Source organism: Ahaetulla prasina, chromosome 8, assembly GCF_028640845.1.
Source record: "Ahaetulla prasina isolate Xishuangbanna chromosome 8, ASM2864084v1, whole genome shotgun sequence".
NCBI classification, from domain to species: Eukaryota; Metazoa; Chordata; class Lepidosauria; order Squamata; family Colubridae; genus Ahaetulla; species Ahaetulla prasina.
The window spans coordinates 88,534,401-88,545,622 of NC_080546.1; the positions used below are offsets into that span (position 1 = coordinate 88,534,401).

Below are 11,222 nucleotides of genomic sequence, written 5' to 3' on the forward strand. Positions count from 1 at the left end.
TTCTCCTGTGTGTGTGTGGGTGTGTGTTGTGGTTTAGAGATGGAACTTTTACGATATACTTTCATTTTTTGCAATCCAATGAATATTCCAGATTGGTCAAATACCAGCACATATAATATCTATCACTAATACTCACTTCCCATTTTGTCATCCCCTCTCAAAAAAAATCATTTAGGTAATGGAGTTAAATGGTGAGATTGTAGCTTTTAATTCGGTTTCCAAAATAAGAAAAAAGTGAAGTTTTGGAAAAAGACTTGAAATATCTCATGATTTGAGTTAAGCCGACCAATTCCAGATTTCAAATGGGCTAAAGATGAATGACGTTATTCCACTGTCTTATTGTGCGAGATTCTCGCATGTAACTCCTAAAGTGTACGAAAAACTTGAAAAAGCTCACAATTCAACCTAAAGATATTTACCTTACCGTGTGTGTGTTGTAATGGGCAACTGAGCAGTCCATTCTCAAAATTAACAGTTATTCCGTGCTCAATCACAAAATACAGGATATTGAAAGATTATGGTTTTATTTTTCTCAAAACAATCTGAGACTGTTCAGTTCAAATAGAAAACTTCCAACTGCTAGGTGTCATGTCCCCAGATTGCCATTTCAGGACCTAAAACCATAAAAAAATGTATTATTATTGAAACAAACAGAATACTAAGAAAATAACTTTTATGTCCGTTCTCTGACAAACATATTCAAGCTAATGTGATAAAGAGTACTGTGGTGTAATATTCTATAGGTGTATTTACAGCTCTTACACATGTGTGTTTTACCTTTTGTTCTTTTTCCTCATTGTTAAATAAGTTAATTTTTTTCCATTTTGTTAAATAAAGGCAAACCAATGAAAAACCACCTGATAATAACAGTCTGTGAAGTGAATACATATCAGCAGACAAATCGACTAATAGGATTATTGGATATTCTAGATTTCTTAAAATACTTTAATATTTTAAAAGAAAATATTTTAAAATATTTTAAAAGAAAACATTTTAAAATATTTTAAAAGAAAACATTTTAAAAGCAAAAAAGGGGCAGGAGAGCTTATCCACTACATCACTACAAATGTTGAACAAACATCTCAGGTGCAAATCAAAATTTACTGTTTTTGTGTCATGAGGGGAGACAGTCTTTCTTTACTTCACCTGAAACAGTATGATGTACATTAATCATACTGTGGCATTAATGCACATCATTATTAATGGCATTATAACTTTGGCAAATCTCAAAAAGCTAATTAGAACTGAACATAGCCAGGGGTTGGATAGGAAAAAAAAACCATCAAGAAGCCATAGGCAAGAGTGACAACGTGAAAAAGTCTGGAAGGGCAACAATCGCAAAGAACCATTGGCAAGAAAACAATGAAGGTATGTTTCTATGGTCATCATAAATTGAATTCAATTCAATAAAGCTTCGTCTTCACCTTTGACACTGTTTCAAGAATTGGGTTTGGCTAGTCTAGTGAAAAGAAGGACTAGGGGTGATGCGATAGCAATGTTCCAATACTTGGGGGGCTGCCACAAAGAAGAGGGGGTCAACCTCTTCTCCAAAGGCAGGACAAGCAGCAATGGATGGAAACTAATCAGGGAGAGAAGCTACCTAGAACTAAGGAGAAATTTCCTGACCGTCAGAACAATTAACCAGTGGAACCACTTGCCACCAGAAGTTGTGAATGCTCCAACACTGGAAGTTTTTAAGAAGAGATTTTTCTGCAATGCTACAGATTTGTCTGCAATGAGCAGGGGGGGTTGGATTAGAAGAGGACCTGACCTGGGGTGCTCACACTGCAGCACTGGTCAAAAGGGCACAGCAGAGATTAGACTACAGGGAACAACAACTGAATGAAAAACTGCTTAATGAAGGTATCTTTTCTTTTATGTACACTGAGAGCATACGCACCAAGACAAATTCCTTGTGTGTCCAATCACACTTGGCCAATAAAAAATTCTATTCTATTCTATTCTGGTGGCCTTCTACCGCTGCACCATAGAGTATTTTAACTAACTGCACCTGCGTATGGTTTGCCAATTCCACAGTGGCAGATAGAACGGCACACCAGAGGGTTAACATTGCCTTATACACTGTAAGCCGCCCTGAGTCTTCGGAGAAGGGCGGGGTATAAATGTAAACAAAAAAAAAACATCATTGCCCAGAGGATCATTGGTTGCCCTCTCCCCTCTTTGGAAGAGCTTGATAGCTCCTGCTGCCTTAAGAAAGTTCAAAACATCCTTAAAGATCCATCTTATCCTAGATGTCACCCTTTTTTTGAACTATTACCATCTGGCAGACGGTACAGGATAATAAAAACAAGGACAAATAGGCTGAAAAACAGCTTCTATCCCAGGGCAGTAATTATTTTGAATTCTATAGTATAGTGCAGGGATGGCTAACCTTTTTGCCGTGGGGGAGGGGAGGTTGTGCACGCATGCGTGGGGCAGGGCACATAGAATTATAGGTGTGGGCATGCACGTGTGTGACAGCCCCCACCCCTCGATGGCAAAAAGGTTAGCCATCACTGGTTTATCTGCTATAATGGAAGCTACAACTCGGTGAACAGCTATCTCAACTTGCTAAAAATATCCTAAGAATTGGTCCAGTAACCTATAGCATTTCCGGGGTTCGTGACTGAGATAAGAGTTGAAATAAAAATTCACCGAATGATTGAATTATGCCACTATGCTGGTACAACTGTCCCTGCTCTGAACAGCTGAAACTTAAATCCAGGGTATTTTATTTATTTGTATTTCACGTAGCGCACATGGACTTATGCAAAAAAAAAAAAAGAATATCACTAACTTACTATCGGGTTTTATTCATCAGCTTGTTGTACTGTTCCCTTCTCGGAGACATAGATACCATCCAAGAATTTTCTGATATCTTTATTCTTGACAGTTGTGGCTTGCTGGATCAAGGCAGCTGTAAAAAAAAAAAAAGAACTATTTAGTTTGGAATGACAAAATAATTACACCCTCCAGATTTAACAACTGACTTAAAAAAAGCTAGGGCTACAATAAAATCAAATTAGATGGCAAAGCCAAATGAAGCCATGTTTAGCAAGGTAACAGTAGCAAAAAAAAAGCATGGAAATATTAGCAAAACATGTTAAGAGTAACAATACAAGAAAGAATTTCCCTGATCTTCAGTTTATTTAAACAAACTGTTTCCAAACGCTTTGCAAGACATAATACAAATTTAGCAATGGGGCAAAGCCAGAGGTGGGATTCATATACTGTAGCAACCACTTTGCTGCAGCATTGGAAGTGTGAATGTGCATGTACGCTCGCTTCGTTTGTGCGCCGTCAGCGCATGCGTGCAATGTCACAAAACACAGCAATTCGCTCGCGTGCGACATCCACGCATGTGTGCGACGTCAAGAAAACAGCGATATAGGATGGGATTGTGGCTGGGAGGCTGGGCCCACTTGTAGGTTGCAGCTACCGGTTCGCCTGAACCAGTTTGAACCAGCTGAATACCACCTCCGGCCAAAACATAATCTAAAGACGTACCCGAGTTAGATACCAATTCAATATCATTTCCTTCAAGGATCAGTTCATCCTTCTGGGCTTGCGACACTGCACAATTAACACCTGAAGTAGGAAAAAACAATACTTCAGAAAAGATTATCACTAAAAAAAAAAAGAAAGAGATGAAGAAGTATTCAAAGGAACCGATTTTTAACTTAAGAAAAATATATTATTAGTGCACTCGCTATATTTTGCCTTTCAAAAGTAAGAATTTGTTTCCCTTGAGGAAGCTTTCTAGCAAACCCAGAATAAGCATTACAAAAATATCATCTACAACAAGTATGCACAGCTTCAACCACAACAATACACGAGCAAATAATAGATACAAACTCAAGGTAAACCGCTTCAAACTTGATTGCAGAAAATATGACTTCAGCAACAGAGTGGTCAATGCCTGGAGTGCACTACCTGATTCTGTGGTTTCTTCCCCAAACCCCCAAAACTTTAAACTTAAACTGTCTACTGTTGACCTCACCCCATTCCTAAGAGGTCTGTAAGGGGCGTATATAAGGGCACCCGCGTGCCTACCGTCCCTGTCCTAATATTCCTTTTTACTTACTCTTTTCATGTATCCAAATTATGTTTCTACTTTTACCTGTTATCTTATATATGATTGACAAATAAATAAATTAAATAAATCTTTCTGTATTCAAAAATTCAAAATAAACTTAAGTTCTCTATTTTATATAGAAAATAGACAAGTACCACCTTGAAAATTCTGTGGTTCGTTCTATCTATCTATCTATCTATCTATCTATCTATCTATCTATCTATCTATCTATCTATCTATCTATGGCTGACATACAATAAAACCTGTTTGTAAAACTAATTAAATCAATATCTATTAACTTTTCAAACTATTCCAAGATTCATCTCAAGCAGTCATTTTCAAACTTGGCTACTCTTAAGATGTGTGGACTTCAACTCCCAGAATTCCCTATCCCATCCAGTTCGAAAAACACTGATCTCGGGCACAGACTACTGGAATTCCTTTCTCTTTTCCCATTTTAACTCAGGTTGAGGTTGACAAGCTCCTTACCTTGCCTCATGCGCACTCGTCGGATGTATTTCTCCCCAAGGAAGTTACGGATCTCGACCAGGGAGCCATTTTCTTGAATAACGACGTTGATGGGGAAGTGGGCGTACACAGACCTCATCTTATAACGAAAGCCCTGAAATTAGACAAGTCGATCAAACCAAAGAAGCTGTCATTCCGAAGGATTGCACTAGCTTATCCAAAACGAGCATCTGCCAAGTTCGAACTTCGCTGCACTGTCAGGTTTTGCGTTTGGAAGCTCGGTTTTATGAAACTTACCAAGGTAACCCCTTTGATCATGTTTTGCACATGACTGCAAATTGTGCGAACGGTTGCCAGCTCCTTCCTGTTACCCCACCATTTGTCAACACGCAGCTAAAAGGTTGAAAGAACGGAAAAATTAATCACAATTCCAGTACGTAAGTAGAATCAACATTTCCCCCCCCTGAAAACGTTTACAATTCTCGTTGGAAATATATAAATAATTGCAGGCACAGAAAATTGTCAATTGAATGAAATGTTTACAATTCTGGAACATTTCATTAAATTGACAATTTTCTGTGCCTGCAATTATTTATATATTTCCAATGAGCCAAGATATGATAACACGAAGCTGTAATTATAACTAGCTTGTAGCTGAGAGCACACACAAAGAATCAAATTTGAATCAATGGTACCTAACAAAACTATTCTTAGGATTGTATTATGTATCTTTATTCCAATTTCAACCAAATCGTTTCCAAAGGTTCTTTCTGCTACTTAAAAGAAAAATCCCGGGTGGACTCTACTCTCAACTTATGAAGAAAGATAAAACAGCACAAAACAAGGGAGCTGACGGAGATCTCCTAAAATGCAAACTTTGGTTGTTGACTGAACTCTGACAGCGAAGCTGCAACTGACCAAATTCTGATTGGTGGTCTAGGCCACCCGCCCGCAACCTTTTAAGCGTAAGAGACCAGTTCCATGGAAAGAGGTTTTTCCATGGGCTGGAGGTGGCTGTTGTGACCCAGGCCCAAGTAGGTAGTAGTAGACGCTATCAGTTCAAAAACAAAGGGACTTTATTAGGACAGTTGAGAATAAACTCATTTTCAGCATCGTCCAAACTAAATCAAAGCAAATTCTTCATAACACAATTCTTCAGTCTTATCACCAACGTTGGTCTAATTAGGCAAAATGCCAAAGGCTTTTCTTGGGAAAAGTTAAAAAGCAGAAGACGCCGACAAGAAATAAATGCAGCAAGGTAAGGAGCAAGGCTATCAATGTTGTTTTCCGGCAAAGAGCCCAAATGCCGTTGCTGGTCTTTTAAGCCTTATGGGAGGGGCCAATCATCTCTTGGCCTTATTCCCGAGTTGTCCTCTTTGCTTGAGCTGCTCTTGCCTTCTGGCAGCTCTTCTCATGCGTGCACTAGGAACAGGCTCCTCCTGTTTCTCTGCCTCACTACTGTCAGCCTCTGGAGGGTCTGGAGTCTGCACCTCACTTCCCGTTGGCCCTGGCCCCACCTCAGCCTCCGACGCAGAGCCCTCATCCGGGCCTTCCCCAGCCTCCAGGACTGGCCCATGTTCTTCCTCAGCCTCATCACTGTCCGACTCCGTTGCCAGCTCTGCAAGATGCTGGCGAACCACAACAGTGGCGTGCTTTCACATGCTGCCTATATCCTGCAGGTGGAGCTTCGCTTGTTTGCACGGCTTCATTGCTGGCATGTCGTGGATGGATGACAGTCCACGGACTGGGGGTGGGTGGGGAACGTTGGGGACCTCTGGTCTAGGCCAGAGTGGTTTCTTACAATCCATATTTCCAGCAAGCCACAGAGCAGTACATTCCTGCGTTGAGAAGTCGGTTTGATCCGTATCCCTGAATGCATGTTTGTTAAATGAAAAGATTTCCAGTTGTAGACCGTTTCTCATGGCCCAACGATGCAAAACGCGACCATTTCAGTAAGCTGAAGGCTTTGCTTCACAAAATACAACTTTCTCCAAACTGCACACGAGAACAAGAGTACTGCTGTACTGCTCACAAATAGATGTGCAACGTGTAGATCAGTTCAACCAGCTGTCGGATGGCAGCAATTTCCGACACTACATTGACTTATCAAGTCACTGCAACTATAGCAATTGCTTCCAATGATTTGCCAATGTTACCTTTACACACTCAGTTCAAACACCTCCAAGGTCTCTTCCAACTGTTTATCTTTATCTTATTCTAGTCTATTCTATTCTATTCTACCCTACTCTATTCTATTCTGCATTCCATTATTCTATTCTATTCTTCATTCCATTATTCTATTCTATTCTATTCTTTATTCTATTATTCTGTTCTATTCTTCTTTCTATTCTACTCTTCATTCCATTATTCTATTCTACTCTATTCTTCATTCCATTATTCTATTCTATTCCTCATTCTACTCTACTCTACTCTATTCTTCATTCTATTCTATTCTTCATTCCATTATTCTATTCTATTCTTCATTCCATTATTCTATTCTATTCTTCATTCCATTATTCTATTCTATTCTTATTTTTTATTCTATTCTATTCTATTCTTTATTCCATTATTCTGTTCTATTCTTCATTCTATTCTACTCTTCATTCCATTATTCTATTCTTATTCTTCATTCTATTCTATTCTATTCTATTCTATTCTATTCTATTCTATTCTATTCTATTCTATTCTATTCCATTCCATTCCATTCCATTCCATTCCATTCCATTCCATCAATACGCCTAGAAGAAATGTTCAGGAATCATCTATCAAATACCAAAATGGATTAATTGATATACCATTTCCATATGCACTAAAAGGCCACTGAACATGTCAGGTTTCACTAAATTGCATCTGGAGCTTTTTCTACTTCATGTTTAGGTGTTCAATCTGTAAGTCTAAACTTGATTTATATTTGAGCTATGATGGGTTAAATACACAGCACGAAAGATGGTGGCCAATGGTTTCAGAAACCTTAGTAGAGTAGGTATATAATACAGGTAGTCCTAGACTTACAACAGTTTGTTTAGTGACTATTCAAAGTTACAACAGCACTGAAAAAGAGAGACTTATGACCATTTTTCACACTTACAACTAGCATCCCTGTTTTTGTGTGATAAAAACTGGTACACATGGCAACTGGCATGTGTTTACAATTGCAGTGTTGTCACCTTTTGCGACCTTCTGACAAGCAAAGTCAGATTCACTGAACAACCGTGTTACTAACTTAACAACCGCCGTGATTCACTGAACAACTGTGGCAAGGAAAGCCGTAAAATGGGACAAAACTCACTCAACAAGCATCTCCACTTAGCCACAGAAATTTTGGGCTCCATTGTGGTTGTAAGTCGAGGACTACCTGAACAAATATTTGTGCACTCAAGACAGGATCATGGTCTATGAAAAACACAGCAGCATTCCACAAAACAAAATATCCATAAAATAAGCAGCAAGCCTGAAAATAGCTGGCATTTGAGATGCAACGAAAGCTATCTCAGGTCTTCGGAATTTTACGACAACACAATCTTCCAGATGTTTTAGCAGGTTGTGTTGAATCTGACATTTTTGCTCACTACCTTTCAGGTCAACATCTCCTAATCTCATCTTCTAGACAGACACGCAACCGCAATAAATTTGGAATTAATGTAAGAGGTGATCGGAAATCTGGAAAAATGACACGACACCGAGATACTTTCACCTTCTTGCGTTTTTTCCCCAAAAGGGAAAGTTCCACGTTGATGTGGTTGAAGTCCCTTTTCAAAGTTCCTCTAGGACCTTTGACAGTAACCGTCCGGCCCTTCAGGATAATGTCGACTGGCAAAAAAGAAAAAATTAGCTTCATTAAAATATTCAGACAACGTTAACTATCCAAAGAATAAGTCAGCTGCTTATTTATTATTATTGTTATTATTTTAAGAAAAAGAATTTTAGAAGAGTTACATCCTTACCTTTCTCAGGAATGTCAACTGTCTGGTTACTAAGAATGGTCTTCATTTTTAATCTAGTTTAAAAAAAAAAGAGGAAAGTTAAGCAAAAGAATCCCCTTTTTAAAAAACAGAAACAACATTTCAACAGCATTTATTTATTTATTGTAATTTGTCAAACAGAAATGAAAACAGAAATAAATATAAAAATACAATGACAGAGACAACGTTACGCACGCCCCCCTCTACGGACGTCTTAAGTATGAAGTAAGATCCACGGAAGTCAATTTGTGACTAAAACTGTGAAAATTTGTAGCTGAGACAACTGAGAGCAGTCTTCGACAACTCTACTACAAAAATTGTATTTTTTACAGTCAAGTTTAGAATGATTTACACTGAGTTTAAAGTGGTGGTTTGCGCGCGTTATTATTGCGATTAAAACAGAAAAAGTCATTTAGAGGTACAGCATTACTATGTACAATTTTGTATGCAATACCTAAGTCTGACCGCAAGCGATGCAGTTCCAAGTTATCCAAACCGAGAATTTTGAGCCTAGTAGCGTAGGGAATTCTATTATGTACAGAATTTTGAAAAACAAATTTTAAAGCCAAGTTGAACTGCTGCATAGTGGATGCTCAATCTCTTTTATTTCAGTATCATTTTTATAAAATTGTCCTACCCCCCCTCCCAACACTTTTCTTGACCACTGATTCCAAAGATAATCTACAATGTTAAGCTCTACCACCGTGGAGTTGTCTTAGATCTCTCTCTTAATGAAAGGAAAATAGTAATACTGAACTGCTAGGAAAAACACCTGCTTCATGATTTTAATAAAATTGGGTCTTACGTATCCCTGTAGAGCAGGGGTCACCAGCCTTTCGGATCTCAGGGACCACTAAATTCCTAATTTTAAATCCCGTGGACCACTAATATGAATTTTTTAAAAAGATAAATAGTATTTAGTGCAATATAAAAAATGCAAATAATTTTTCTCCGGACCATCAAAATTTTCTCACGGACCACTGGTTGGTGACCGCTGCTGTAGAGCACATTTCAGTCATGAATTATGTTCTAATAATGAACATACAGATTGAAGTTCTAATGCACAAACCAAATGCATACGGTGAAGTTCTTTTAATTTTTGGACAGCAACTATAATTCTTTGACCGGATGAAACAATTAACTGGGATTAAAGGCAGAGGAGAGCGGTGAAAGCTTTTGGATCTTATGGCTCAATAAAATAACATATAAACCGGTCCAACAGAGAGGAAGGGGGTCAAACTATTTTCCAAAGCACCCGAAGGCCAGGCAAGGAATAATGGATGGAAACTGAACAAGGAGAAATTCAACCTAGAAATAGGGAGAAATTTCCTGACAGTGAGAACAATCAACCCATAGAACAGAAGTTGCCTTCGGAAGTTGTGGGAGTTTCATCCCCGGAGGCTTTCAAGAAGAGACTGGACTGCCATCTGTCAGAAATGGTGTAGGGTCTCCTGCTTGGGTAGGGGGTTGGACTAGATAACCTACAAGGTCCCTTCCAACTCTGTTATTCTGTTATTATTCTGCTATTATTCAGAAGTTGTGGGAGCTCCATCCCTGGAAGCTTTCCAGAAGAGTCTGGACTGCCATCTGTCAGAAATGGTGTAGGGTGTTCTGCTTGGGTGGGGGGTTGGACTAGATGACCTCCAAGGTCCCTTCCAAACATGTTAGTCTGTTACTATTCAGAAGTTGTGGGAGCTTCATCCCTGGAAGCCTTCAAGAAGCGACTGGATGCCCTCTATCTGAAATGGTGCAGTAGGGTCTCCTTGGGCAGGGGCTTAGACTAGATGACCTCCAAGGTCCCTTCCAACCATGTTAGTCTGTTACTATTCTGTTACTATTCAGAAGTTGTGGGAGCTTCATCATTGGAAGCTTTGAAGAAGAGACTGGACTGTCAGAAATGGTGAAGGGTCTCCTGCTTGGGGGGGGAGGTTGGACTAGATGACCTACAACAGGGGTGTCCAAACTTGGTCCCTTTAAGACTTTTGGACTTCAACTCCCAGAGTTCCTCAGCCAGCTTTGCTGGCTGAGGGACTCTGGGAGTTGAAGTCCAAAAGTCTTAAAGGGACCAAGTTTGGACACCCCTGACCTACAAGGTCCCTTCCGACTCTTGTTAATCTGAATCAATGTTGCCATTCATTGCTCTGATCAGCAAGCTGGGGGATTCTGGGAATTGAAGTCCACAACTCTGAAAAGTGGCCATGATTGGACACCCCTGAGCCGCATCCAATACCTTCCCTAGCATTTAGACTACATTAAAGCAACGTCAGATACAAACAGGCCATATAAAGAGATGTAAACAACGCAACAACTTCGGACTCTCCTTTCCCTAAACCAGAGAACGTGGCCATTAAAGTCACTTAAGAATTGTCGCGCATGCGCAGGTGAACAACAGGCGCGCGCGTCTCTTTCCAGGGCACCGGTGTGAGTATGAAGCGGGGGGGGGGGGTTGGATTATTTCTGGGGGTCCCTCTCCGAAACCGCGGGGATCTCAACCCGAACAGTACCCTCACACCTAGGGGGGATCCCGTTCGGGCCTGGGCCGGAGCGTTAGATGTAACCCGGAGGGACCGACTTGGCGGATGGAGCCGGATTCTCCTGCCTAGCTCCGAGGGGAGTGAGAAAATAAAACCGGCGCGGCTCACCTTTCGCGTTGACAGGAAAGAGGAAAGGAAATGCGTCTTGCGTCATCACGCTTTTAAACGGCGCGTCGCGTCCTG

The 11,222-nt window shown here is 40.0% G+C and overlaps 1 protein-coding gene across 1 annotated transcript; it reads right to left on the reverse strand.

The window, feature by feature from the left end:
* Nucleotides 1-507: 507 nt before the first annotated feature.
* RPL9 (ribosomal protein L9) lies at nt 508-11,204 on the reverse strand. The gene is made up of 8 exons (XM_058193934.1): nt 11,148-11,204; nt 8,488-8,540; nt 8,238-8,353; nt 4,841-4,936; nt 4,565-4,697; nt 3,508-3,588; nt 2,802-2,917; nt 508-614 (listed from the first exon to the last, which is right to left on the reverse strand). The coding sequence occupies exons 2-7, from the start codon at nt 8,531-8,533 to the stop codon at nt 2,811-2,813; spliced, it is 579 nt and encodes a 192-aa protein (XP_058049917.1). The 5' UTR covers nt 8,534-8,540; nt 11,148-11,204; the 3' UTR covers nt 508-614; nt 2,802-2,810.
* Nucleotides 11,205-11,222: the final 18 nt, after the last annotated feature.